Source organism: Colletotrichum godetiae (genome assembly GCF_030913485.1).
Source record: "Colletotrichum godetiae strain CBS 193.32 chromosome Unknown BDP55scaffold_16, whole genome shotgun sequence".
NCBI lineage: Eukaryota > Fungi > Ascomycota > Sordariomycetes > Glomerellales > Glomerellaceae > Colletotrichum > Colletotrichum godetiae.
Genome location: NW_026851264.1, coordinates 272,528 through 300,393, shown reverse-complemented (window position 1 = coordinate 300,393; position 27,866 = coordinate 272,528). Strand labels below are relative to the sequence as shown.

The 27,866-nt window shown below is 54.8% G+C and overlaps 5 protein-coding genes across 5 annotated transcripts; 2 read left to right on the top strand and 3 right to left on the bottom strand.

The window, feature by feature from the left end:
* Positions 1–934: 934 nt before the first annotated feature.
* On the top strand, positions 935–2,251 carry BDP55DRAFT_660689 (ADP-ribosylation factor 4). Its single transcript, XM_060574649.1, has 6 exons — positions 935–1,099; positions 1,156–1,266; positions 1,325–1,341; positions 1,395–1,540; positions 1,610–1,690; positions 1,753–2,251. Exons 1-6 carry the CDS (start codon positions 1,041–1,043, stop codon positions 1,882–1,884), a joined length of 546 nt encoding a protein of 181 aa, XP_060430765.1. The 5' UTR covers positions 935–1,040; the 3' UTR covers positions 1,885–2,251.
* A 1,824-nt stretch (positions 2,252–4,075) lies between these two features.
* Positions 4,076–9,716, top strand: BDP55DRAFT_630851 (uncharacterized protein; the record flags this gene model as incomplete). The annotated part of the gene is made up of 4 exons (XM_060572211.1): positions 4,076–4,226; positions 4,402–4,701; positions 4,730–9,291; positions 9,348–9,716. 4 exons carry the CDS (start codon positions 4,076–4,078, stop codon positions 9,714–9,716), a joined length of 5,382 nt encoding a protein of 1,793 aa, XP_060430764.1.
* An 859-nt stretch (positions 9,717–10,575) lies between these two features.
* BDP55DRAFT_549954 (DnaJ domain-containing protein) lies at positions 10,576–12,787 on the bottom strand (the record flags this gene model as incomplete). Its single annotated transcript, XM_060568976.1, has 3 exons — positions 10,576–10,739; positions 10,799–12,389; positions 12,446–12,787. The coding sequence occupies 3 exons, from the start codon at positions 12,785–12,787 to the stop codon at positions 10,576–10,578; spliced, it is 2,097 nt and encodes a 698-aa protein (XP_060430763.1).
* A 1,484-nt stretch (positions 12,788–14,271) lies between these two features.
* Positions 14,272–16,808, bottom strand: BDP55DRAFT_693063 (patatin-like phospholipase; the record flags this gene model as incomplete). The annotated part of the gene is made up of 2 exons (XM_060577187.1): positions 14,272–15,668; positions 15,725–16,808. 2 exons carry the CDS (start codon positions 16,806–16,808, stop codon positions 14,272–14,274), a joined length of 2,481 nt encoding a protein of 826 aa, XP_060430762.1.
* Positions 16,809–18,495: 1,687 nt separating this feature from the next.
* Positions 18,496–20,005, bottom strand: BDP55DRAFT_100300 (ADP-ribosylation factor family protein). The gene is made up of 5 exons (XM_060565286.1): positions 19,888–20,005; positions 19,624–19,727; positions 19,452–19,491; positions 18,995–19,360; positions 18,496–18,928 (listed from the first exon to the last, which is right to left on the bottom strand). Exons 1-5 carry the CDS (start codon positions 19,904–19,906, stop codon positions 18,888–18,890), a joined length of 570 nt encoding a protein of 189 aa, XP_060430761.1. The 5' UTR covers positions 19,907–20,005; the 3' UTR covers positions 18,496–18,887.
* Between the last annotated feature and the right edge of the window lie 7,861 nt (positions 20,006–27,866).

Sequence of the window (27,866 nt, the reverse complement as noted above, 5' to 3'; positions counted from 1 at the left end):
ACCTAGTTACCGGTATTATAGCGTCAGTGTAGAGTCGTGAGTACCTTAAGGAGTACCTTAAGGAGTACCTAGATGAGGTCGTGTTGTATTTGAGGCAATCAGAGCGCGTCGGGTGTGAACCAAGCCGACCTGAAGTAAAGGTGAACTGGCCGGTCTCGGCTTGCAGGAACGAAGCAACAGCGAACAAAAAGAAAAGCTGACACCCCGAGATTGATGAAGGATTCCAAAATCACTTCTGTCGTGGGAGGATGAACAGTTCGAAGGAAGTGAGAAGCTTTCGGTGCAGCGGCTTGAGTGAGAAAGGGTAGAATTGGTGCAGAGAGACCTTGGGGGGAAGAATGGAAGTGGGCGGAGTGCGCAGTAGGAAATATTTTGAAGGTGAGGTTGTCTGGTAGATAAGAGGGAGGTACGGCAGCTCACCTGTTGAGAGGCAGGAACGGGCTTCACCCAGAAGCTCCCACCTGATCTTGGACATATAGATACTTTTGGCTGGCCCAGCATCAGCCAGGAGATCAAACTTTTTGTGTACTCAAGAACTATAAGTACCTTTTAGAGAATAACCGACCATTCTAGCATAAAGCAGTAGTGAAATGACTGATTCTACCTACTCAATACTAACCGACGTGTAACCCATCTATAAACTCGGGAATCAGGGAACGTTGTTGCCCATTGAGACTCAAGTCCCCCTCATTTAACTGAAGGTATTTTACATCATGGATTGTAAATATCTTGTGTGGCTACCGTTGTGGCGTAGTGAGTAGTATCCAGCACATGTGTCTGATGATGTTAGTCGCCCATTAACTCGGTGTGGTCGGTAAGCCCCACTGATGGTGGCCTCACCGAGACCAGACCGATGCTGCGGGGTCACGTGTGGTCAATCGATCCATTCAGGCAGCGTCGACGAACCTCTACCTACACCGGCTCTTCTACTTGACAGATGACAGGAACTCCGACGTTATGAGCATCCCCAAAACCGTGGGACGTCTGAACATAAGTCTGTTGTGGATGCATCCGAAGGAAATTATACCTGTCACTTCGCCATGTTGTCCATCCTAAGAAAGGCCCGTCTCAAAGACAAGGAGATGCGAATCCTAATGCTGTCAGTGTTGTCCACCCACATGCGGCCGATTTCCTGCGCGCTGATGAAAGTTACAGAGGCCTCGATAATGCGGGAAAGACTACAATCGTCAAGAAGATTATGGGCGAAGATGTCAACACAGTGAGCCCGACATTGGGTTTCATCATCAAGACTATAGATTACGACGGGTTCGTCGGCCAAATCTCTCCAAACCGTTATAGTGCAGGAGTACTAACTGCCTACCAGATACAAGCTAAACATTTGTACGTCCTCAAGCTGATGTACGTTTCGTTGGTGGCAACTCTGACCAGGATAGGGGATGTGGGCGGGCAGAAGACACTACGCTCATACTGGCGGAATTACTTTGAAAAGACAGACGCGTTGATCTGGGTCGTCGATGCTACGGACAGACTGAGAATCGAGGACTGCAGAGAAGAGCTCCATGGCCTACTGCAAGAAGAGGTTCGTTCCGAGGACGCCACGCCTACAAGTGGATGCGTACCCGGTTCGGGTGCTAACTTTGATTGGCAGCGACTTTCTGGAGCGAGTTTGCTGGTGTTTGCCAACAAGACCGACGTCAACGGATGCATGGATGAGCAGGAAATCCTCCAAGTTGGTGCTTCCGGACAACATTCTGACCGTTGCTAGAGGAACTGGCTGACGTATCTCTTCAGGGGCTGCAATTGGAGGCGATCAGAACACATCGCTGGCACGTCTTGCGGTGCAGTGCCATGACAGGCACGAACCTAAAGGAAGGCCTTGCTTGGGTGGTGGACGACGCAAAGAAGAGGCTGTTCCTGTACTAGTGGCAAGTTGGAGTCCAGGTATCCATTGGCGGTTAGCTTTCTTGCCAGATCACCTCGACTACGGTGCGGCTCCTCTCGTTCTCGAGGCTCAGCGATCCATTCGAGGATGTCCTGGCCATTTTCTTCTCAGCTAGTTCCCGGGCGCGCCGTTGGGAAGCTGGGATGGCTAGGAGAGAAGTGTGGACGAGCATAAAGGTGGCCGGGTCGAAAGGGGCATGGTGAAGCGTGTCAGGAAGTTCTGGAAGGACGGCCCCAGGAAGGGCCGGATCCGAGTGATTCTGTGGCGGCTCGGGAGTCGGGATCGACGTTGATATCCGTAGTAATAGGATAGCAATATATCCTCTGAGGCTGAGAATGGTGCGCTGAGTCGACCTACTGTACATGTGTGGATGGGGCAGTGATGTGGTCCATTGGCATTGGCATTGCGTGAGCGTCTGACAGTCTGTCTGCTTAAAATCGGGTCGCTGCTTTGTCCGAGGATGCCCGAGAAGAAGAAATACGAAATGAGGGGACACTGATTGTAGGCCGCCATCTATTAACGTCAGCACCAAGTTAGATTGTCAGTGATTCTTCACGGTACTTTGAAGCAGAGCAAAGGCGGTGTCTTTTGTCCGAGCTGGACTTTGTCGGGCTTGGAACCGAATTGCATTCATTACAGCAGAATGAGCCGAGAGATTACACGCCGTTGGAGTTGAATACCGGGCCATCCCTCCGGAAATCATGGTTTGAAACGATGTGATTGAAACGCCCCATCTAGCCAGTAAGGACGCTTGAATGTCGAAATTTGGTGCAAGGGATCTCAGGTACGAAATAAATCCATTGTGAGACAGGGGGTTGCCGGTGTGGAGAAGCGAGTGGCCAATGCACACCCGACCTCACCTGGGCACCTGGGCACGTAGTCACGTAGTACATACGTACCCTTGTTGTTTTGATTCCACTTTCTTTGTGTACATCCACCTCGAGGTCTTCTTCGTCTTCGTCTTCCTTACGAAGGCCAAGTCAGATGGCCGCAATGGGGAAGCTTAGCTGAGCTGAGAGAGGAGCTGAGTTGAAACCCCTTTGAGCAGCTCGCTGGAATCGTGTGAGACATTGGCGCAGAACTTCAAGTTGAAGCCGCGTACCTATTTAGGAGAAATTGTGGTTCATGTTGCGCAGTTGCGCCTCAGAGTCTGTGGGCAATGGGCATATCGAAGAAATCATTTTAGAGACCTCCATGCCCAGTCACCCAGCGCCCAGTGCTACCTGACGTGCAGGTTGCTGTTGTTAGGGGGGCCTGCACACCTGCCCAATTAGCAAAGGCAAAGGAAGAAAAGAGGCAAGCTCGGGCGCGGGATGCAACTGTTCGCATCAGCACGCAGTAAGCATCCGGAAGGAAGGCAGTTGCCAGCTACGCAGAAACCTGCTTCCTTCCTTCACCTCAGGTCGTCTGTGTTTACTTTCGACCATGGAGCGCCTTAGTCACCAGTACTAAACACAATTGCCTGCTCCGTACACAGAAGAAAAATTTGATCATCTTTGCATCCAAACAAAAGGCCGCATTCAGAGCTTCTCCTTGCTTACGAGCTGCATTTTCCAGGATTGTGGTTCATGCTCCTTCGTCTCAGCCGCCGCCGCCGCCCACATCGCCAGAAACTCGGGTACCACACGCATTCGACAAGTTTGTCGTACCTAATCAAGGCATTTCTTCTATCCAAACAACAAAGTCACTAGAGAGACCAGAGAGACCCGACTCCAGTCTGTCTCCATCCACAACGCACACGTCTTCCATCCGTACCTAACCGTGGGCTACGCTACCTTGCCTTACGTCTGTGAGGTTGCTCCGCTCTCACCTTGGCCCAAGTACCTTGCTTTGGCGCCATTTCCCTAGCGGCACCCATCCAAAAGGTGACGAACCAGAGGTACCTTACCTTGTCCATCCTACCTACGGAGTACACCTTGGACCTTACCTTATCCCATCCCATCCTACCTAATCCCGCCACGGACCAGACACACCAAAGACGAGACCGACTGAGGGAGGGAAAAAAATAGACAACATATCCTTCTCCAACAAAGACCTCTCTACCTTACCCGTTCGCCTTGCCACGACATACGTCCTAACCGGGGGGATTCCTGCGCATACAGAACCACCTGTTTCCATTCCTGATTCCTCCCCCACTCGCAACCGTGTCATGACTCTGTCTTCCGCCTCAACATGTCGGAACAAACAATGGACGACGTCTCCAAGTTTTTGCAAGATGTCAAGGAGATGAATGCTCGCCGAACCGAAGAAGACGACGCCCGTCAACGCGAACTCGACGAAAAGATACAACAAGAGAAGAGAGAACGACAAGCTCGTCGCGCCGGTACGTCTACCTACCTTTTATCATTCTCCTTGCTTCCCCCTCCACCCACGCCTTGCCTTGCCTTGCCTTACTGCTGCTTGTCTCTCCCCTCACTGCATCATCTACCTACCACCGTGTCCGCCCTCAACAAGCTTTCTTTTCCCGACTCGGCCAAGGCACAAATCCTACTTTGCAGCTTGCCGTGTGCCATTCATTCTGCTCGTGCTCGTGCCGTGCTATGTTCAGGTTCAGGTTGCCCTTGGCCCAAGAGCTGAGCTACTGACGGGACGGCCGCCGCACTGGGCGAGCCGCGGGCGACGCCTCAACGCCTTGACACCCACCCCCAATAACTACCACACACGGCCTTCGTCCATTGTTTTTCGCAAGTGTCCCAAAGGGAAAATCATCGACGCTCACTTTTTCTCTGCAATTGGCACTGTTTTTCTTTCCCATCTCGTTGCGCGACTGTTTTTATCCAACAAGAAGAAAGACTCTGGTTCGCATTTTCTGACAACATTTGACAGAACGCGCTCGATCCATTTCCCCTCAAAAGTCATCCCCGGCCAACACCCCACCACCCTCCTCTCGAGGTAACACGACGCAGCTTTCCGATGACCTAAGACTGTCTTCTCCTGGTCTCGAACACACCGGCAGCCCTCGCCCTCTCTCACGAGGTATCGCAGCCCCCGAAACTATGGATAGCTTCTCCACCTCCCCAACCAAGGAGAACGATTCCCCCTTCGACGCCGACAGCAAGCGATCGAGCGTGACCTCTCCTACCGGCGGCGTACAAGGAGCGCGGCCGTTGTCGTGGCAGAGACGTCCCAACTCTCAGCATTCGGATCGATCCAAAAGCCGTCCCCTCTCCGTCGTTGCCGCCGAGAATGCGACCAGGACCTCGCAGAACCCTACTCCAGATCCCTCTTCCGCCACCGAGCAGACCTTCTCTCGGGACCAAATTTCCCAATCATTGGGCTCCAAAGACCCCGCGTGGTTCCGTCAAACGGCCGATCGTGCCAGCGTTGGCTCGGCTGCCAACCGCAAGAGCCAGGTTGAGGATACCGATACCAACGACATGTCTTCGATGCGCGCCCATCAGCTTCCCGGCATGAGCCGCAGCTCTTCGACAGACTTGGCTGCCGAGCAGTCTAGTCCGACGAAGGAAAACAGACTGGGCTCTCCGCTGTCACTCAGCAGCTCCCAGAGACTCGACCCACCTGCCGAGATCTCCGAGAATGATCCCACAGCATTACGTCGAAAGTCAATCGTAGGATCTGGTCGCTCGTCGCCCACGCGACCTGTTTCTCCTACCAAGGGCATGGGCGGTTTCGTTCAGAGCGCCATGATGAAGAGGTCGGACAGCGTCAAGAGGTGGAGTGTAACCTCTCCTCCTGGCCTCGTGCGCGCCGATTCAGCTGCTTCAAGCCGGCCTGAGTCTCGCTCCCGTCCGCAGAGCATGTACATGCGAGACGGAGCTGCTACGCCTACCGGATCATCTCACTCTCGGTCTCTGTCCCGCCCCGCCTCGCGCCCTACTTCTCGTCATAGCAATCAGGAGCAACAAGACGAGATTGAAACTACACCCAAAGCGCCTGCTGCAGCAGCACCTCCGTCCGAAGCTAAGCCCGAAACCAAGCCCGACGTCAAGCTGGATACCAAGCTCGATAATAAGGAGGAGGACGACAAGGATGTGACACCGCCATCAAGCCCTTCGAAGACTATGGATTCTAGGAGATGGAGCCCGACGAAGGCAAGCTGGCTGGAAACCGCGCTGAATAAGCCAGAGTCACCGAAACCTAAGCCCCCGCCAGTATCGAACCAGCCAGCTTGGATGGTAGAGCTCAACAAAGCCAAGGCTCACAAGGCTGCCAACCCCAGTGCCGACCTTGGCCGAAGCGGCTCAGTCTCATCGCAAAAGCACGAAGTCAATGTTGGTGGGCTGATGCGTTCATCACCTATGGGAAGCCATGTGTCCAAGCCCTCTGTGAGTGGCCTCAAGGGTATATATGCACCACCGGTGCAAACTCACAAGACCGGCGGCAGCATCAGCAGCCCAAGCTTCCGTACCAGCACGATCAAAAGTCCGGCAAGCGAGGGCAAGCCGGAAGGAGATGCCCTGCCCGTGGACATTCCAAAGCGCTCCTCTGTCACCGATAGCCCTGCCGTGGCTAAAGTCAAGCCCGAAACTCCTCCCAAGAAGGACTTCCGCACTGGTCTGAAGTCCAGAAACGTCTCTGGCGATGCTGCCTCGTCCAAAGAGCCCGCCAACGAGTTGCAAAATGTTTTTGGCAACTTGCGACGGACCAAGACGCAGAATTACGTGGCGCCGGATGAGCTGAAGGGCAACATTTCGCGCGGCAAAGCGGCCTTGAATATCACCGGTGGGCCGAAGCCCAGCGAGCGCAAGGATGAGTTCAAGGACGCGATTTTGAAGAAGAAGCAAGATTTCCAGGCTGCTCAATCAGAAGGCAAAGGCGTGATTAGAACCAAGTCCAATGCATCTGAGAATCCGGTTCCAGAAGCTCTATTGAAGAGACATGCGTTGAGCAAGTCGATATCCGGCAGGTCAGACGCGACCTCTCCCTCTGCCATCGAGCATCGAAAGTCTGTAAGCGAGAGACCAAAGTCATCGTACAGGGATGATTCCAACGAGTCGGTCTCTTCGCTTAGGTCGCCATCAGTCAAATCGCCCTCTGCTAGGTCACCGTCGCTTAAATCGCCTTCTATCAAGTCACCGGTATCACCCGGGCCTGCGGCTGAGGCTCAGAAAGAGAGCATTGCTCCTGGCCGGCTTCAAGGACGTGCCGCTGCCGGGGGCCTAGCGAATCGGTTCAATCCTGCACTCGCAGGACTTTTGGCTCGCGGTCCCCCTCCCATGGCTGCCAATGGAGGGCGTGATGCCGAGAAGTCGGAAGGATCCAACGGGGCACCCGCCGAACCTTCGGCTCCAGGACCTCAGCTTACGCACATGACTAAGGGTCGTGCTCGTGGACCGAGAAGAAAGGCGCCGTCCTCCAAGGCTCCCTCCGCAGCTGCGCCCAGCGCAGAGATGGCAAGCGAATCCACGCCCATTCCGAGTGTCCTCTCACCGGCGAAGGAGGAGCCGCCTGTGGTAGAAGAAGCAGTAAAGAGCCCCGCAAAGGAGGCACCGATGCCCATTCAAGCTCAAGTAGCTGCTCAAGCAGCTGCCAAGAACAGGCCCGCGCCTCTCAAGCCTTTTGGAACCCCTACTGAGGCTCCAGCTGAGAAGTCTGCCGAAAAGTCTCCAGAGAAGCCCATTCTTCCCGCCAAGGAGGAAGATCCTGTTTCAAAGCGCAGGTCCCGATCTCCCACAATGAAGCTCCAGGCCTCCCCGATCAAGCCTGTTGAGGAGAAGTCCAGTGAACCCGTTTCCCAGCCCACCTCACCCAAGAAGCTGGATATGAAGCGGATGTCGAGATTCTTCGAGGAGAACAACCAAACGAGCCCAAAGCCCGAGAGTCCGAAAAGGGAAAGCCCTAAGATGGAAAGCCCCCCAAAGATGGGCAGCCCACCTAAGATGGTTTCCCCCACAAAAGAGAGCCCCAAGATTACCAGTCCTAAGGTTGTCAGTCCCAAGATTACCAGTCCCGAGGTTGCGAGCCCGAAGAGAGGAAGCCCGGCTTCGTCGCCAAGCATCAAGCCTAAGCCTATTTTTGAGAAGCCATTCAGCCCACCGCCCCAAAAGGCGGAAGAAGTCAGACCGAAGCCAGTCTTCGAGAAGCCTCCTAGCCCTGCGCTCCAGAAAACCGAGGAAGTCTCTCCTGTCAAGACTTTCGGACGGCCTCTCCCTGAGCCTAGACCGAGTTCTCCAGCAAATTTATTTTCGGACAAAGTTGAGGAAGCTCCTGCGCCCATTAAGACCTTTGGACGTCCGCTGCCCGAACCAACTCCAAGATCACCAACGCGGTCTCCCGTTCGGTCGCCGCCGCCAAATGAGCAGTTCGACAGCCCTCACGTGGCACCTCTCAGAACCTTTGGCCGTCCTCTGTCCAGGCCCAGTTCACCTCAAAAGTCAAACGACAGGGTTGACAGCGAGCCTGTGGTATCCGTCAAGAACGCTGCATCGATGTTCGGCGGCGCTGTCGTACGGTCGCCCCCTCTCGAGGCCAAGTCGAGATTTGAGAGTCCTGCGTCCCCGGTCCAAAGGACTAGTACCCCCACGAGGATCTCTACTAGGCCCCTGCCTATCCCGCCGAAGCCTTCTTCACCTACACCAGTCGCATCTCCTGTACGATCCCCCACAAAGTCAAGCTCGGAGGTCTCTGGTTTGTTGGATGACTTCTTTGGCACGCCGCGACCTCAGAGAGAGTACCGCCTTGACACCACGGAAGTGCTGATGAACAAGCCCCGGGTGCGCGACATCCAAAGCCAGGGCACGAGGTTGTTCCAAATTACTGGGGACGGAAAGAAGATCCCTGTGCAATCACATAATGAGCGTATCTTGTTCGAGCGGGAAATGTACATCTGTGCCCACACATTCTCCAACGAGACTGGCTGGAAGGAGACGGAGGTGTACTTCTGGGCTGGTGACGAGGTGCCGGTGGCAACTGTGGAAGATACCACTCTCTTTGTCAACCGGGAGGCTCGTTCGCTCGGCGGCAAGGTCATCAAGATGCGCCAGGGCAGAGAAACCCCCGAGTTCATCATGGCGCTCGGAGGTATGATCATTACCCGTCGCGGTACCAACACCAAGTACGACTCCTTGGCACCAAGCATGCTGTGCGGCCGCCGGATGCTTGGTCAGGTTGTATTTGATGAGGTTGACTTCTCATCTGCAAGTCTCTGCTCTGGGTTCCCTTTCTTGATTACGCAGTCAGGAAAGTGCTATCTCTGGAAAGGCAAGGGCAGTGACGTAGATGAGCTGAGTTGCGCCCGTCTCATTGGTATGGACTTGAGCTTGATGGGCGAACTCCTGGAAATCGAGGACGGCAGTGAGCCGGATAGCTTCTGGGCCATCTTTAATGACGGCACGAAGCCGCACTCTGCAGACCATTGGCGTTTGAAGTCCAACTACGACAAGTACTGCCAAAGACTCTTCCGCTCGGACGCGTCTGCGGCGAAGCAGGTAAGCTCAACAATGTTCCGAGTCTCTTAATTCATCGCTAACCATGTCAATTTCAGGTCTCCGAAATCAGCCCGTTCACTCAGGCTGACCTGGACCCATCCTCAATCTACGTTCTGGACGCATTCTTCGAAATGTACATCATTGTCGGTCGAACGTCGCAGAGCGAGTACAGCTCCTTCCGCAACGCACTCGACTTTGCGCAAGAGTACGCCATCTTGGCTAGTGGCATGGAAGATCGGCCCTTTATCCCCATCTCGACGGTCGTCTTGGAGGGCATCCCGAAAGACCTCAAGAGCGTGTTCCGCAAGTGGAGAGATGAGTCTAGCCCTACCATTATGCCCCAAAAGGCAGCGTCCGGTCTGAAACGCGGAAGATCTCTGCGCGTCGTCCCTCTCACGCACGCACTCCAGGCTCTTAGTGAGTAAGCCTGCTCGTGAAGTGAACTGAAGCGATGGGCCAGTTGGCGGGAGGCGCGAACGGAGTTTCATAACCAAGGAAAGGGGGGCTGCGGCGGCGGGTTTGATGCGATTTTATACCAGATACCCGGATGCTTGGGGGAAGGTCAGGAGACGGGAGAGAAGTGTACATGGATTATTGTCGCATTTGCAAAGGAGAAGGGAAAGGAAATGGCGAAGGGCGTTTTTCAATTGCGAAAAAGAAAGGGGGTGTTTTGGGTTGGTTGATTGATTGACCATGTACGGCGAGGCGATTCATGCAGCAGCAGCAGCAGCAGCAGCAGCAAGTGACTATGCACCAGGACCACCTTCTTGGTATCGTGGACGAATATCAAATCATTCAAAGCACGTTACAGGTCCCGATTTGATGAGTGCCGAAGGTTGATAGAACTACAAAGTCATGAAGAGAGATGTAGAGACCTGGCGTTGCAGTGCTGATGATGAGGAAGATGATGCTAAACAAGATGTTTAATTCAAGTGAAGAAACAGTATGCGCATGGTTAAAAAATCCATGGAGAACCCAAACTCAACGCCGATGACTATGTACCAAGACTGTTTTTAACTGCTCAAGCAGCTAAACAACCACAAACCGTTCCGCTCAACACCAGCTCGTCTCTCTCTCTCTCTTTCTCTCTCTCTCTCTCTCTCTGTGTGTGTGTGTGTGTGTGTTTGTGTGGCGTAGTTGATGTTCTGACTTTGGGTATATTTGAAGTGTCCTTTTTTACACATTTTTGTTTTTTTGTGCAACTAACGTCTATCGCTTCGTACACAGCAAGCACCTCTACCCCCGCCAACCAACCCACCCCAGGCTCAAATGCCCTTTGTCGCTTCATGACTCATCCTCTGTATCGGTATTCGTCTCGCTCGTGTCGTCCTGGACGTCGTCGTCCGTACCACTCTCCTCATCCGAGTCATCGTCGTCTTTCCTGCGGGGCTTGGTGGCGCCCGGTACGCTGCCGCCCTTAAGGGCTTGCATCTGGCCAGCTATCGAGTCTGGCAAATAATGTTAGTATGTGGGTGTTTTTTTTAGGGGCATCGAAAGGGAAGCATACCTTCATCGGGCTCACTGATATCATCCTCGGCAACCATCGCTGCCGCCTTGTTCGCCTCCTCAACAACAAGAGTAACCTCCATCTTGGTATCGAAACCAACATAGCTGTCGCACACAACGTGCATAACGAATGTGTAGTGACCAGCCTGGGGAGGAGCGGCGAATTGGGCCTTGAGAGTTTGCATGTTGAAGGTGGGCTTGCCATCGTCGCCAAAGATGGGCTGGTCGAACTGGGTGAAGGTGAAGGGGGGAACAGCCATCTTGCCCTGCTTAGAGTCGGTCAAGAAGACATACCACTTGGGGGCGTGATCACGGGCGAAGTAAGGGGCGTGGGCGAGAGGAGGCAGAATCGGCTTGTCGTCAACGGGGACAGGCTTGCCGTCGGGGCCCTTGACAGTCTTCTTCTTGCGGCCAAGGTAGGCCTCGAGGTCATCTTCGGCGGGGTCAATGTCTTCCAGATCCAGCTCGTTGACCTCGGGGAGGTTTTCGCTACCAGGGGGGATAATGCGGCCCTTGACGACGAGGGTAACCAGGGAGGAGGGGATGATGAAGCGCTCGCCGGTAACCTTGAAGAAGGCCTTGGCAACGCGGAGCTGGGGTAGTTGTTGAGCGACACTGACGGCAGACTTGTACTGAGCCTCGGTGAGGAGGTTGTTGCGGACCACCAAGTTTCTGCGAAGCTCGTCGGGCAAATCCATGAATTGCTGAAGGGAAATGTGAACCTTGGAGTCGCCTCCCTCGACCTGGCGAACGATGTCCTGGGTGAAGTGGGGGAGCTGGAGAAGAGGAGAGGCCTTGGGCGGGAGAGCCTGGATGAGGTGCTGGCTGGTAGAGTAAGCGGCCAGAATTGGGCCAGTGTTACCGTACGCTTGGGCGATGGCAGAGAAGGATCGGGTAAGGGCGTGGGCGATGGGAGCAACTTCGTACTTTGCGCTGTCAAGGGCGGCGTCACCGAGTTCGACGCGACCAAGGTAAGACCTCAGGAGAGCCAGAGCCTTGCGACGCACACCACTGTCGAGGTCCTCGAGGGCTTGCTTGTCCTTTTGGGAGAGACCGGCCTGTTCGGCGTTGGCCTGGAGCTTGGACTCGAGCTTGGAGAGGCCAGACTCGGCCTTGTCACCCTTGAGAACAGTATCGAATTCCTTTCCACTGCTGAGGGCAGTGACAACGCCGCCCTCGTCAACGTTCTCATCGTAAGCGCGGAAGAGGTTGTTGGCGCTCTCAAGGAGCACGCCATCCTTGGACATGCGTTGCGTGCCGTACCACCAAGAGCCGACCAGGTAAGGAAGGAGGACACCGAGAAGGAGCGTGTAGGCGAGGACAACGAACTTGCCGTTGCCGTCAGAGATTATGAACTGGGGAAGCGCAATGCCGATGCTGAAGCTCTGCTTTCCGTCGGGGTGGCCGTACTGAATGTAGTTGTTGCGGATCTCCTCATCGGTGAGCGCCTGGTAAGCCTTTGAGATTTCGACGTAGGCGTTGCTCAGGGACTCGATGGTCTCGTTCTTGGCCGGGTCGGGCTTGACCTTGTCGGGGTGCAGTCTCTTTGAGAGCTGCTTGTACACCTTCTTGATTGTCTTCTCGTCGGCGGACTATGACGCAGCAGCGTGTCAGCACTTGTTTGGGGGGTGCATGTGGTTCAACGTACGTCAGAGATGCCGAGGATATCATATGGGTTCCAGATCTTTTGTGTGACGCTCTGTGTGTGAATGATGAGGTAGATCATGCCGGTCATAACGGCGAGGCCGAAGAGGACGGCAATGACGCGCACGATGCGGCGCTGCTTCTTCTCGTGAGCCTTGCGCTGCTTGTCGATGAGGTCGACATGTTCGGGCTTGAAGTCGCTCTGGATGCGCGGGGCCTTGGCTTCGATCTCCTTGGAGGGAAAGACGAGGGTATAGCCGAGCGGCAAGGTGATGATGCTGCTGATGGCGAGGATGAAGAAGGGGTAGAATTGCGCCTCGGCGTCGTACGAGTAGTCGGAACTCATCTTGACGGGGGTGTGGCGACGAGCTCTGGAGCTCTAGAGTGTCGGTGTCGGGTCGTTGTGTATGTGTGTGTGTGTGTGTGTGTTGGAAAGGTGGTTAGTCGTACCGTCGAGATCGAAGTCCGAGTGGGAGTCTTGCGCGCGGATCCGGACACGTCGCTAGACAGCTATGTAACCCAGTAAAAAAAAAGGTCTTAAAGAGTGGGAGTATGTGTCGCGCGCGGCAGGTTGCACTTGAAGAAGCGCAGACGAGACCAAGAAGAGTTACCTGTGAAAGGGGAAGAAAAAAAAAGAACAAGCCAGAGACCGTGAAGGAATGGTGTCTGCCTCTCCGTTCGCTGGTTGTTTCTTCCAGGTCGAGGTCGGGGACTTGGTTTTGGGGTATGAAGTGACCGCAATCTGCTGGCTTCGGCCAAGTCACTTTCTTTTGACAATCGTGGCCTCGAAATAAACTGGTGCTTGTGCCTGCGCTGGTGGCTGCTTCTGCGGTGGTAGTTTCCGGAAGAGCGAGCAGGGGTCGGCCGGTTCCTTGAGGTAGTGAGCAAGGTACGTAGGTACCTTACACCTACGTAGTAGAGCCCTGTAGTAATGGAGGTAGAGCACACTGGGAGAGGTCACTGTGTCCTGTCCTCGCGCTGTATGAACGGCAGGGCAAGGCCCATTTGGATCCAATCACCTAAATGTCGGGCCGTCAGTGCGCGCCCTGGAAGTGCTCCACAGCTGGCTCCCACCTTACAAACCTTGTTCGCCTTCCATTTGTCGCCTCTCAGTGCTCACTCCAGGTCGTCACTCGTGCGACTGCTTAGTGCTTCCAGGTTCCTTCTGATTCTGACACGGGCACACGGCAAATGGAATATCTGTCCTTCCCCAAATGGGACCCGTCGGTTTGAGCCTTCTTTTCCCCTCCGTGCCCCCTCAGTGTCTTTTTTAGCTTTTGAAGGTCTCCACTCATTCTTTCCCCAAGGCACCGTACCTTACCCGTGCCATGCTTACCTAATTCCCGTGCAACCGTCTCTCGGCAACACTAGTCCGAATCAGCGACGGTAAACCGGCCGGCCTGCAGACGGGTTCCCTAAGTGCCCAGTGAGTTCATGATTTTGCCTCCTTGATGGCAATGTCTATTTGTGAGGTATAAGCCAAATTAATTTGACTGCCTTACCTGTATTCTAAACTATCCCAATCGTCGATTGGACTGTATAAAGAGAGAGAGAGAGAGAGAGAGAGAGTTCTAGTACACAGCCGGTGCTATAAGTGTCACATATAACCCTGCTCTCACGGGTTGGGTACTAGCAAGAGACGAGGTGAATCGCTCTTCAAAAGGATGTATTTCCATCTGGATGTACCAAAACGCCCTAGCTATGCTACACTTCTAACCACCTCCGAGGTCTTTCGATAGAAGAAAAGGAACCTCTTTTTCAACTAATGTGGAATCCACCGTATTCTCACAACGACCCGTACACCCTATTCAAGGAGTCAACCGGAACAGCCTAATTCATCTTTCCCTCCCCCCTGTACTCCTCGCCCTCCCCATCTTCATCCTCATCTTCATCCTCATACTCACCCTCCCCATCCTCATACTCGTCCTCCTCATATTCCCCCTCGTCATCAACAACAGCCTCCTCATTCTCCTCATTCTCCAACAACGTCTCCCCCTCCGCATCCGTAGTCTCATCCTCGATATCCGTATTCCCAGAAATAAGCAAACTCCTAAGATCATCCTCACTGAGAATCGTCTCAATACTACCCCTCCGGATCCAAGGCCTCGTCTCCCGCCTCCCCTGCTCAATCAACCTCTCAATTTTGAGCCTATTCCCAACAAATTTCAAAATAGGGTACCCGCGCTGCTGGCCCTCGTGAATCATGCGCGCCAACCGCGGCGGGTCCGGGTCCGAGAGGATATGCACAAAGTCCGAAGGCACAGTCTTGGGCCACACGGTTATGGTACCGCTAAACGTCTGCAAGAAAAGCTGCGACCAGTCCTGGCCCAACGGACGGGGGAGTAACTCGGCGTGACGGATGAACTTGAGCCATTTCGTCATGTCCAGCTTGAGGTAGTGCTCCACCGCCGACATGACGTACCCGCCGCGCCAGCCTTTGCCCTTGCGGTGCGTGACGGGGTGTCCAACGGAGCCGCGCGAGGAGAAGAAGAAGAGGTTGATGTGCGGGTTGACCTGGCTGACGACGGTGAAGTTTACGTTGAAGTGCAGATTCAAGGCCTTGATGGGGATATCGGTCCGCAGGCTGCCGTCCTTCCACTTGTGTCCAAATGAATAAGGGACCAGCGTCCCGTCGCGCTGCTTCATCATCAGCACGACGGGGTTGAGGATACCCGGCACGGCGGCGGACGCCAGCACGGCGGACCAGATGACGCAGTCCGGGCTGGTGAGGTAGTTGCAGAGGATGGTGGGTGAGTGCGGGTCAGCAGGGACGCACGAGACGTTGAGGATGCGGCCCGTCCGCTCGTACGCCTCTCGGAAGGTCATGGAACCCCGGGTCCACCAGCTGCACTGCTTCGCCCAGTCGACCGAGTCGAAGCGGGCGCCCGTCTTCCACCACCGCGGGATCCACGTCCAGAAGGTCTCGCGGCACGCCGTGATGCGGTGCGCGAGCGCCGGCACGAGGAGCTGCCTCAGCTCGTCGTCCGTCCGTGTGGCCACGAGAGCCGCGACCAGAGCCCCACCGCTGGTGCCGGTGATTACGTCCGGAAGCAAGTCCGCCTCGAGGAGGGCCTTGATGACACCAAAGTGGTAGTAGGCAAAGGATGCGCCTCCCGAGAGGCAGAGGGCCGTCCGTCCGTAGTTTGCGTGCATGCCCTTGAAGATGGAACGCTTCTCCTCCATCGACAGTTGCTTCGTGCTCAGGATAAACTTGATGCTCCTCTCGACTGTACGCAGTTAGCCAATCCGCCAAACACTGTTGAACACAGCTGCGAATACGTACCTTCGTCAATAAAGTTCTGCACCAGGTTTTTGGTGCCATAGTACGTCTGGCTGTACAACCTGGGATTCTCAACACCAACAAAGTTGCTCTTCACGCACGCCGAGAGCAATGCATGAAGCTCCTCAACAGCAGGCTTCCCCGTCGACCCCTTGGCGTCCGGCTGCGCCCCCTCGTCGTCCGTCTCCCCGTTCTCCGCCGCCTCGGCCCTCTGCCTGCACTTGCGCATCTGGTCCCACACCCTCTTGACCGTCTTGGAGTCGTAGTAGGCGAAATCGTTCTCCTCCTTCCACCGCTGCCGGTCGAGGTAGCTATCCAGCTCCTTAGCCGCGACGACCCAGTCGCGGTAGTTGTTTGTCCGGCGCATGCTCCGCCGCAGCCTCTCCCGGGTGCCGCGCCAGGTGACAAAGTGCTCGTATACCCAGATGTACAGCCGCGTGTACAGGTACGTGAGCGCCAGACCCGCGAGCCAGGCGCCGACGAAGAAGAGCATCGGCCACTTGAGGAGTGCGTAAAAGATGCCCTCCCGCGTCTCGTCTTTTGTCCTGGTGCCCAGGAGCGCCTCGGCCGCCCCCTTGGCCCGGTTCCTCCTCCGGCGAGACCCCCTCTTTGATATCTTTTGGTTGACGGGCGCCCAGTCGTTCTGCGCCGTGATGAACATGTTGGACTGCGTCGCCGAGCCGTTGTTGTAAGCGCCGCCGCCGCCGTTGGTATGAGTGTGATTCAGCATCCCCGGACCCGGGGCCGTGACGTCGCCGGCAGCAGCAGCCGCCGCGGCTGCGACAGCCGACGGATCCTCCCTGTCATCCTCGTAGACGGACCCTCGCTTCGTGACGTCTAGCGAGCTATTACTCCTCAGGCCGGGGGGCCGGAGAGACGTGGTTTCGTCGGGAGACTGCAACGGGTCGGGGGCCTGGAGGGCCTGTATGAAGGCGGCGAGGTCGGCATCGCTGAGGAACTTTGTGTCGAACTCGGGCAAGCCGTCGGTGCTGAAGTTCTCGGGCGGGAAGCCGTAAATGTCTGTGTTGCTGCCGCCGCCGCCGCTCGGTGATGAGCCAAACGAAACTCTAGGTTGGTGCTCAGCCATGTCTGCGGGCTGCGTCGTCTGACGGGTCTAGGCGCATGATATGGCAGCACACCAGGAGAGAAAGAAAGAGGTTGCGGGACAGTCAAAGATGTGAAGCTACTCAGGGGAAGTATGTGAGAGAGAGAGAGAGAGAGAGAGAGAGGCACGATGATGGGTGCTGACGCGCTCAAGGTAGAGAGAGTAAGGGATGAGTCTGGTCTCCGAAATGAAGAGGAAGTACCCGTGGTGGCAGGTGTGTAAGGCCAGGTAAGGCGAGGTACCTCAAGGTCAGGTAGTATGTGAATGCGGGCGTATTGCGTGTAGCGTGGTGGGTGAACAGTTGCGTGAGGATGTAAGCGTCGGAATAGAGCGTGGCTACTACCTTAATCTGCAGATACACGGTTGATTTCGATGCATTTGTTGGGGAGGGAATTTAGAGATGCCTCGGGGTGGTGTATCTGGCGCTTCTCGGCCGGGGAGGAGACGACCAACACGGGCATTTAGCTCCCAGGTTCCTCGAAGATGCGCAGACCTCCCTAGGGAATGCGCGCCCGTGATGCCACGGGTCGGATGACGTCGGCAGTAGCTCGAATTGGATTTCGTTGGGACCTCGGAGCACTGGGGACTCAGTCACTCAGGGAGATGGTGAATGGCCGCCCGCCTGTTGGCCGCCCACTACAGTACCAACCCACGCCCGGCTAATGAACCGTCAAGTGGCAGGGGGCAGCTTCCACCGTTTCCACCCCTCCCGGTCACTTTTCTTCACTTTTCTTCACTTTCTTCAGTGGATGTTGTACCTGATTTAAGGCACGTTAGCGGGATGCGGTGCGAGGAAGGCCACCTTAGTTTCCACCAGCGCAGGTTGACTAACACCAAACCTCCCGCCGTCTGTGAGTAGATAGTACAGCCATGATATAAACAATAAGTATCCGTATAAGCATCGAGCTATGTCAAGAGGAGATGTCAAAAGATTCAGGTCATAAACCACTCGGCACCTTGAAACAAAATTCCCAAAGGCCGCTCGCCAATGCCCCTCCATCTCCCTCCTCATGTTCCCATCCGGCCCCTGTCTCAACCGTCCCGTCTCTCCGGAGTCCCCTCGAAAGGAATGTCACCTCACTACGCCGGTGGTCCCCTCGACCAAAAGTCCAACGTATCCCTGAATGGCTGGCTAGCAAGGCTGAGCAGGAGGCGGAAGTGGCTTGTGGGATAGGTACCTGGCATATTGTGGCATGTGGTGACTTACTCAAAGTACTCCGTACGCCTAGCCTCAAAGACAGTAATCATCTAGACGTCAACGTAATCCCAAATGGATAGAGACCAGAAAAACCTTGGAAACACAGTCGGCCGGTTGCTGATCTCAGAGATACCACTGTGACTTGTAGAATGCTAAAGAGCATCGCCACAGTTTCTTCTGACGTATGTCCCTCATCACGTATCCCGCCGTTGCCCGCCACTAACCAAAACTTTCAACGACGTGGACACGGTGGCCTCGGTCATCGTCACCGTCACCATCGACAACTTATTTCTTGCGAGTCTCGGCGCAAACCAATGATGCCCTCACAGTGCCATACTGTTCACGTTTCTTTTATGTCAATGTTATTGTTGATGCAGCAGTAGCTACGCAGAGCAGGCTAACGATTGAAAGACGCAAATAAACCAGATTCCGAATCCCTGAGCCCAATGAGTATTCTAGCCTAACAAGCGTACAAACTGCCTCGTCTCTGGCTCAAAGCTGGATGCTCGACCGACAGTACTGGATCGAGCAGAGCTATTTGAGAAGCCAAACCGAGGAACACTTCCTCCTCCGTGTGGACCGATGCAAACATGCCCAATAGCAGCAGGTCAGCCCATTACGCAGCTCTTCTAATCCGTTGTTCCCCAAGGATATCAGGTTCGCAAATGCCAAGAGGAGGGCTCTGTTCTGTTTAAAATCCCCCCCCCTCGAGCACTTGACCGGAGCTTTCGTAGACGTGGCACCATGAATTTCGTTCCCGCGTAGACGTTCCCTATTGTCATTCTTGCCAAATCGTCCGGGTACTACTCCGTTTCCGCCGTAAACACCTCCCGCTAGCTCCTATCAGAGCTGTCGGTCCATGCTTAGACGTACTGCGAGAGCCACCGGATACCGTCTCCGTATCCTGTTTCTTGCGTTAGCCAAACTGTTCTGTGCCTTGTCTTGCCTAATCCGGGGGAAAGCAACGCACCTTGTCTGAGGACAACGGAGCACATGAAGACCTCGATAGGTCGGATTCCCTCCAAAGGCACCTTGCCCTTGCCGGTAGTCTGGTACATGCCGAGCTGGTGACGGAGCTCCTCCTCCGAGATGGCGTCGGGGTGATCAATCTTGTTGCCGAGGATGACAAAGGGCACCTTGGCCAGCTCCTCCATGGACAGGAGGGCGTCGAGCTCGGCCTTGGCCTCGGGGAATCGCTCGTGGTCCTTGGCGTCGACGAGGAAGACGATGCCGTTGACTTCGGGGAAGTAGTCCTTCCACAGGCGGCGGGCCTGCTGGTGACCACCGAGATCGAAGGTGGTGAAGCGCACGTTGCCGATGGCGAGCTCCTCGGAAGCTGGGGGGGGGGCGAGGCGGTTAGCTTTCTGGACACGTGCGCAGAGCTCATGTCACTGGGCTCTCTGCTGCGGGAAGGGCATATAACTCACTGGGGTGAAGAGTAGGCTGAAGGATGGCGACACGATCGTTCTGATCACCTGGTTAGCAGCTGTTTATTCCATCCATATCATAGCCCAAGAGTATCCCATATCGGCGCATCCGACCTCCGGTAGGCTCGTGGTATCGATATGGTGCAACCGGCGGGTGTCGGGGGGACCGTACCTTCAGCATGTGCAGCAGGGTGGTCTTTCCGGCATTGTCGAGGCCCAGGAAGAGAAGCTTGGCATGCTTGTTGAGCAAGCCGAGGCTTGAGAGGACGTTGTAGACTATAGAGAGGGACAGAATACCAGTCAGTTCGTCATCATTTAACCAGGGATAGATGGTAGGCCACAAGCTACGGCGAAGGCGGCGCGCGCAGCAGATCAACCGAGGTGGTGGAGAGGGATCAGGCAAAGGATGAAGATGAGGGAGAAGCATAATACATACACCAATCAACAATCCACATCTTGACGACGAAGGGGCGAGATTATTGTCTGTATTGTGAGGGTGGTTCGTGGATGACGGTGGAGTTTGTAGGTTGAAGTCGGGGAGGCTTCGTTGTTCGGGCTTTTGCTCCCAGGAGACAAGGCGGCGGCGTGTACGAACAGCGAGGTACCCAAGGTCTGGACTGAACGGGACGGGACTGGCTGAGCTGGGGGCCACCTTTAGGCTTGGTGGTCAGTGAGGTGGGGGCTACCAGGAGAAGCTGGTAGGGGAGTCGGGGACGGAGAGTGAGGTGAGGTGGTGCGTGCTGGCTGTGCTCGCTGGCGCATTTGCTGTTGCGAATTGCAGTGTGTTGAGGTGCGCGTGCCTTATATCTGGGGCTGCCACGTATCGGAGATGCTCCACAGCTGCACCGAGTGCTGTCTACTGCGGTCTGGGAACTTGGCTAGAACAACGGGAGACGCAAAATGCAAAAAGTCTGGGAGTGCATCAAGGCGAAACGAAACTCATTGTCATCTCCTTTAGGAAAGGCTTCACCAATATGAAAGCCCGATGGCTATGTCAGTTGAATGAGGCCGAATGAGTTTTGTTACTGACAGCTTCTTAATCCCAGGTTACTACCTTACTTGCATGAATGAGTCTGATGGCCTTTTTGTATGAATACCCAGGTAGTCTGACAACATGAGAAAATAACATCTCTCATGGTCATTCAATCTTGGAACCAAGTCACTCAAATGTTGCCATCAACACCAATCAAGGCTGCTGTTCTACTCTACACCTTAGATCCTCGGTTATGAACAAATGGGCACGTGGCAAAGGAACAGACAGAGAGTATTGGAGGTCTGCGATATCTCGCAGGAATGCAGTTATTGATCAGGCTACCTAATGCTATGTATTTGCTCGACAACCATACAAGCCTTCATACACGCTATTCCAGGGGGTATTCGTGCTCCAAGTCCAGATGCCGCTGGACTCCCAAAATGATGAAAAGAAAATGAAGCGAAAGTCCATGTAGGCGCGGAGCACCTCGTCCATCGAGGACGCCCCGATGTGAAAGAGAGAAAAAAGTAATATATACAGTCCCAAAAAGACGTCGAAAATAGTCTCATATATGTCATGAAGCCCACCATGCCATGCACCATCCGATGCTAAACGCCTTGCGAAACCATTCTTAGTCTCGCTGTAAATGCAAAGCAAAAACTCCGCCCAATGTAGTTGTAGGCACGCCTCTAAACAGATAGGACATAGTTGCCCTGGTCGATCTTGCCGGCCATGAGCAAACCCAATTCCCTCATGCGTTCACAGCCGAGGCCGGCGCGGTGAGGCTTGCGCTCGGGGACTTGTCCCTTGCGAGCGCGGTTGCAGTATTTTTGGTAAAACTTTTCCTTGCGACGCTGTCGCTTGCGCTCTAGACCCTTGACAATGTCAATGGCGCCACGAATATGCAGGTCGTTGGCAGGTGCCTTGGAGCGACGTCCCTTGGCCATGTGGGGGAACATGGAGGGAGGACGAGGAAGAGACTTGGTAACGGTGAGACCAGGGCGAGATGCCAAAGTCTTGAAAGTAATGGCGCCGTGGCCGTTGCGAGGTGAAGCGGGGGGAGATTTCAGCATCTGGGGAGCTGGGGATCTCAGACGACGGGGAGAAGGACCGTCAAAGAGGCGGCGAGGGGAGCGACCACGAGTCTTGAGGGCAGGGGAAGCGCGGCGCTTGATGGGCGGAGGAGAGTGAAAGCGCTTGGGAGGAGTGTGCTCAGCCTTCTTCTGGCGACGGCTTCGGTCGTTCTTGTGGTGCAGATCCTCCATCTTTCCGTGAAAGAACATCTCGTCATCGCTGCTGTGGTGGACAGGGTTGTAGATTTCTTCCTCACCCTCGTCCTCGGGGTCCGAAGCAGGGAAGCTGGGGTCAATGTCCTGAGGAATCAGCTGCAGCTTCTCGCGTCTGCGAGCGGCCAAGCAAGACATGTAGGCATCCTCCATGGGCCGATCCTCATCGAGAGTACCACAGACGAAGTCGGTGCTATCAGGAAGCTCGGGGGTGCCGGGGCGGATCTTGATGCGCTGAGCGCGGCCACGTCGGGCGCGGAGACTGCTGTGAGAGGCAATGGACGAGTCCGAAAGCTGCTCAGGAAGAGAGGGTCTGCGAGCGATGGGAGTGCTGTCGATGTTCTGAATGGTCGAGCGACCAGGGGTCCACAAGCGGAGATCATCGTCTTCTTCCTCCTCTTCAGAATCAGCGAAACCAGTTTCCTCGTCCGTCTTGTACCCATCAGAATTATCGTCCTCATCAGAAGCGTCGTCCTCATCTTCGTCCTCGTCATCCTCGCCCTCATCTTCATCGTCGTCGGCGTCATCCAGGTTGTCGAGGTCCTCGTCATCTTCGTCATCAATGGCGGTGGCCAGATCTTCTTCCTCCTGCTCAGCCTCCTCTTCAGCCTCAGTAGCGAGCTTGCGGATGGCATTCTCCTTCTTGAGAGTGTCATCGATGGTAATGCGACGTCCCTGGGATGAAAAGGCCTGACGGATCCAGTCGTCCTCGCGGGGGATGTCGCTGGCGAACTCGTGGAATTGAGACGACTCATTGTTCAAGTCGGAGGGGTTGGCGGTGATGTACTTCTTGGTGGTGGGAGACTTGATAGAGACATCGACCTGGGGGGCAGCGAGTGTGGGTCTGGGAGACCTTGAACGCGTCTTGCGAGCTGTCGCCGGGGCAGGTGCTTGGAGTCTTGCGGCCGCCATTTCCATACGCTGGGGAGGAGTGTTTTGTGTGGATGCGGGACGCTGAGGAACAGGGCAGGCGAACTTGATGCAGGATCTTCGCTGGGGCTCCTGTGCAGAGGGTGCCTTGACCATGGGCTGGCTGCGGATGGGCTCGACGGGCTTGTTGGGCTTTGCGGCGCAGGCGAATTGAATGCAACGCTTCTTAGGCGCCTCTTTGGCAGGCTCATCGTGGATGTTCAGCAGACGCATCTCGGGAAGAGGTGGGCTGGGAGTGTTGGCGCGAGACGGGCTGGTCAAGCCGGTATCGCTCGTCAAGTCGGCGGTGGAGGCGAGGCTGATGTTGCTAGCCATGGAGCGACGACGGGCGAAGAAGGACATACCCGGGCGGGCTTCGGGCTCCTCATCTTCGGAAGGGCTGTGGAGCGCCTTGGTCAAGAGAGAGGCGTTGTGATCGAGTGTGGTGCGTCTGATAGGGTTCCGCTTGAACATGCTAGTGATGGGAGAGATGGGCAGCTGCGTTTCCGGGGGTTCGTCGGCGTCGGCGGCCTCGTCTTCTATCATGGAGGGCATATTTGCGCAATGTGTTGACCAAGCCAGGACATTTGACGTCGCAGCGTCGTGTTGTGCTGTTCGGTGCGTCATGGTGGAGAGGTGATGATGTTGGTCGAGGTTGGGTGCAGGGGTGAATTCGGGCTCTCGGCTCGAGGTGTGGCGAATGGTTGATAATTCCAGGCCAAGTCGTTCAACGATGCTTCTAGCAGGCGCAACCGGTCGAAGATCGACTTCGTAAGAGCTGTTGAGAGTAACAGCAGTAGTAGTAATAGCGAGGCTGCTTGCGAGAAGCTTTTCTAGTAGTAGTTGGTGTTGTTTTGTTGTATGAATATGTTGATGAGAGGGTGTGCCCTCAAAAGGACGTGCAGCTGAAGATCGTCTCGAAAGACAAGTGCTGCGGATCAAATCGTGTCCCTAGGGACCGTTGTGCTATAAGAACAAAACTGACATCTCGAGGAAAACAGTGTGATGTGTAGTGGTAGTAGTTGCCGGGCAGATGAGGGAGATTATAGGATGACCGGGCGTTGGCTCAATGTGAGGCGCGGTAGTGCGATGATTCAGGGTCCTTGGGGGTACAAGAATAACCAAATCGGCGTGCGCGCAGATCCCAGATGAAAAGGGCGAGCGTGAGTTATGCTGTGTATGGCCGTGGGCGTGGGCACAAGGATTGGTGTGTGCTGGGCGAGCAGATGACGTCGGGCCTAGCGTGGCGCAGGGAAATGGCGAAAACAGACGGAAAAGGATGGGAGAGAGTGAGTCTGAGGGAAAGGGAGAGAAGAAAGGGCGCTGGGATAGATGGTCGGACAGCGAGGAACTTTAACAGGTTCCGGGAGTATTCTTGGCAGTTGGAGGACCAAGGTGGGATGAAATTCAGGATTTTCAGAGGCTGAGGGCTCGAGCGCTCTTGTCTCCTTTGCGGCTTGCCGAAGTGTGCGTATGGAGCCTCCGTACGGTGGGCAGTACGGTAGAAAGGTACGGAGGTGCGTCTCAATAGTCCTTGCAGTTGCTGCCAAGACCAACCCCTGCCATAGACAGGGGAGTCGACAAGGGGCTGGCTAGGGTGTGTACAAGCGGCAGAATTCGGCCACTTCCACCCACTGTAATTATCGTCAATTCAGCGGTAAAAAGTCGTCAATTGAGGTCAATTAGTGGTCGTTTGACGGTATAATCCAGCCCGACGACCCTCTTTGTATTCATTGCCGCCCTCTAGGGCAATTATCTGTTGGATGTGGTGAGGTACCCTTTCTATCCATTTCTGGATCTCCTCTTGCGGTAATGCTTTCCAGCACTCTTGCCAGCGACGTACTGCTTCGGCCCGTGACGAAGGCGCCCCCTTCCTGGTGGTCCATCTCTTCATCCACGGCCAGCAAGGTTCAATGGGATTGAGGTCGGGCGAATTACCCGGCCAGAGAAGCTTCGTAATCTCGAAAAGGCTGTACGTATAGTGGGTGAAGTGATGGTCGTGAGCGGGTGCCTTGTCCTCTTGTACGATTGGATTACCAGGTAATCCTTTGATATAAGGGAATAATTTGGGTAATAGGATCTCTTTGCGGTATCTGTACCAGTCAATTCCGCCCTTGCCGTTCCGTATTAACTTGCCCGACTTCGCATTCCAATTGAATTGGGGCTTACGGCCCGGTTGGTTCCGTAAGCCCATTCGCTCCATACCACTCTCGAGCTCCCACTGTTGACGTCGAACGGGCTCGAGCTCTGCGTTAAGCTCGGTAATCACTGCGTCGGCAGCCTTCCTCTCAGCAGCAGTCTCGGGAATCCAACAGTGGCACGGCCCTTTCGAATCGTATGAGAAAGACCCCCAAAACATGAATTCGGAATAACCCTTCCACCTCTCTCGTATGCACTGCCTAGAGTAGGCCTCGTCTGGGCGACGCCAGAGCTTATAGCTACCGCGGCGGTGGTTGAGGGCAACCGCGGTCTCGTCTGACCATACAACCCGCTTCCAATCGTCGAGGGTCCAGTATTGGTGGTCGAGGCACCACTTAAGTCGCTCTTGCCGCATCCTTTTCGTTAAGCCTGGCTTGCGGGTTGGTTTGGTCTTGTGGAAGCCATAGCGACGAAGGATTCGCCAAACAGTCATTGCAGATACGTCAACGCCCTCGTCCCTTAATAGGTCCCCAGCAATATCAGTACAGTTCTTTTCACGCCCATACCGGTCGCGGCAGACCTTGCGGATGACGGCATCGTTGACCTCTTTCGTCTGTTTGGTTGGACGGCCACTTCGGGGGGCATCTTCGTAATGGGCGGGCTCAATCGAGAAGGTAGGAGCAGTTGGGTCGAATCCGTTCTTTTTTGCGCGGGCAAGAACGTCGTAAACAGTTCGAACTGGAATTTCTAGAGCCTGAGAGACCTGTTCAGCAGTCCACCCAACAAGTCGACTTCGTAGAGCAAGAATCACTGCCCTGACGCCTGGATCTAGCTTCTTCTTTGTCGGCATCTCAGGATCCATACTGAGGAAAAAAGAGCAGCGTAGTAAGTAGCGATTTGGCGGTTTTGATATTATCGTAGGATTAGTGGTAGTATCGTAATGGCGGTGTATGGGGTAAAATCGTTGCTATGGGCAGTGCTGGGGGGAAAGTAAGTAAAGTGGGTCAAGATCAATCCCTAGGCTCTTATTGGTTCAGATGGGCAGTAATTGTGGGTCTGGGGCTTGGCAGCGACTGCAAGGACTATTGAGACGCACCTCCGTACGGTAGAAAAGTACGGTAAGGTACGGATAGGTGGTCGAGAAGTGAGCTGGGAGAGGCCTGACTTATTGCTTGCTGGGACTGGGAGGAAAGGCGACCGACCAAATAGGTGGCGACGGGTAGAGGCCGCGACTAGGGGAGGTCAGTTGGCCAGTTTTCTTTCGTCAAGGGCAGGCAAATCCCTTTACCGCCTTATTGGTGCTGCCGTTGCCGCGGGAGGTGTAGGTAGACTGGTGTGGGTGTGGAACGTGGAACGTGGAACGTGGTGCGGGCCTGAGAGGTGTGTGTGTAGGTATTTGTCTGTGGTGCTGGTGTGTGGTGTGGTGTGGATGCTTCTCGTTTGCTAGAAGACCCGAAAGAAGAGTTGCGGTGCGGCTTCAGTCAGCTCCAGCGCGCGACGAAAGGACAGCGGGAGTTTTCGTGGCAAGCAGGAGGTCGGGAGAAGCGTCTGACTGAGAGGGGAAGTGGGCGTGAGGTGACTGATTGATGGATGATTGAGAGAGAGAGACCCTCAGAGAAAGGGAGACAGAGTATCCGTAAGTGGGCGCGCGCAGAACGCAGCATGCAGCTCAGTATGTGGTAAGAGTGGGTTGTTGACGGGTGCGTGGGATTATGGATATCCGTCGCGAGGAGAGTCGCGGGCGTTTTGGTTGTGGTGGTTCTCTTGGTAGTCGTTTGTGGTAGAATTGCTCGTCAATGCGTATCCGTACACTCTTTCCGTCCGTCGTCCTGGTTGATTTGGATTGGAGGGGAGAGAGACCTGATGGCTGTAGGTGTGTGTGTGGTGGTGGTTTTCGGGGTCAGGTGGGCGAAAGGGCCGGGGTGATGGATGAGAGAAACAATGGCAGGCCGCAGGCTGCAGAATAAGGTGCAGTTGGCGTGTGTGGTCTAAGGTGGTTTTTCGGGGTCTTTGTGTGTGTGTGTGTGTGTGTGTGGTGTGCGTGGTGTGCGTGGTGTGCGTGGTGTTTCTGCAATCTGCAATGGGAATACTCCGTGAACAGGGAAGACGACGGGAAGCTTCCTGCGAAAAGGAAGACGCGGGGTGGATGCCAGATGGTGTATGTGAGGCAGTGGCAGCGGCAAGCAAAAAGGAAACCTAAGCAGATGATATCCAATAGGTAGTCTGCACGGCGTACCGTAAGGTAGATTGATTTGCGAGTGCCAAGATCCAAAGCAAAGGGCAAAGGCGGATGAAGCGCAAAAAAGGGGATGAGATTGGGGATGTTGCCTTTCTCGCTGGGCTTGGCGAGAATCAGAGTAAGGTGTTTGAAGATCTTGGCGGACTTGCAGAGTGAGGCGCTGCTGCAGGCTCAAGCTGCGGACTGAGGCATGTGCTGATTGATGCCGAGTGCCAAAACAACCACTCTCTCTGCCTTTTTTGCTACTCCTTGGCAAAGAAGCAAAAGGAAAAGCAGCTGATGCAGCAGATAACAACAAATTCACTGCAAATGCAAGTTCCAATACTCACAATACCTTAGGGTTTTGTTGTGATGCGTCTTTTTTTTTTTTTTTTTTTTTCCCTCAGCGCAAAGTCTCGCAGCCCTTATTTTCACTTTTGCAATACGCACTCCAAAGAGGGCGAGAGCTTCTTGTTGGGTATTTTGGTAATTTTGGCAATTGTTTTTTCCCCGAGTGTCCATACTCCAGAGTCCAGACTTGGTTTGGTGTCCCCATTACATTCTCTGCTCTACGCCCCCGGGTACAAAGTATGAGTGGCAGAATTGAAGATGGCCCCAACTCTTTTTTTCTCTCAAATTTTCAATGGCGCTCGGTCCGGTCTCCCCTTGGAAAATTTCCTTCGTCTAATTTTCCGTGGGGATTCCGCCCTTCTTTCGAGAATTTTTATTTATTTTTCCTTTGACTGCCTGCCTGGCTTCTCCCGTATGTCTCCGGGGGTGGCACGGATTGGGGAAAAAAGGAAACTCAGTGTCAAGTTCAACTTGTCAATGGCCCTGAGGTGGGACCCCCGAAAAACACCGCTACACTAGTCCGGGGACACGCCTGTCGT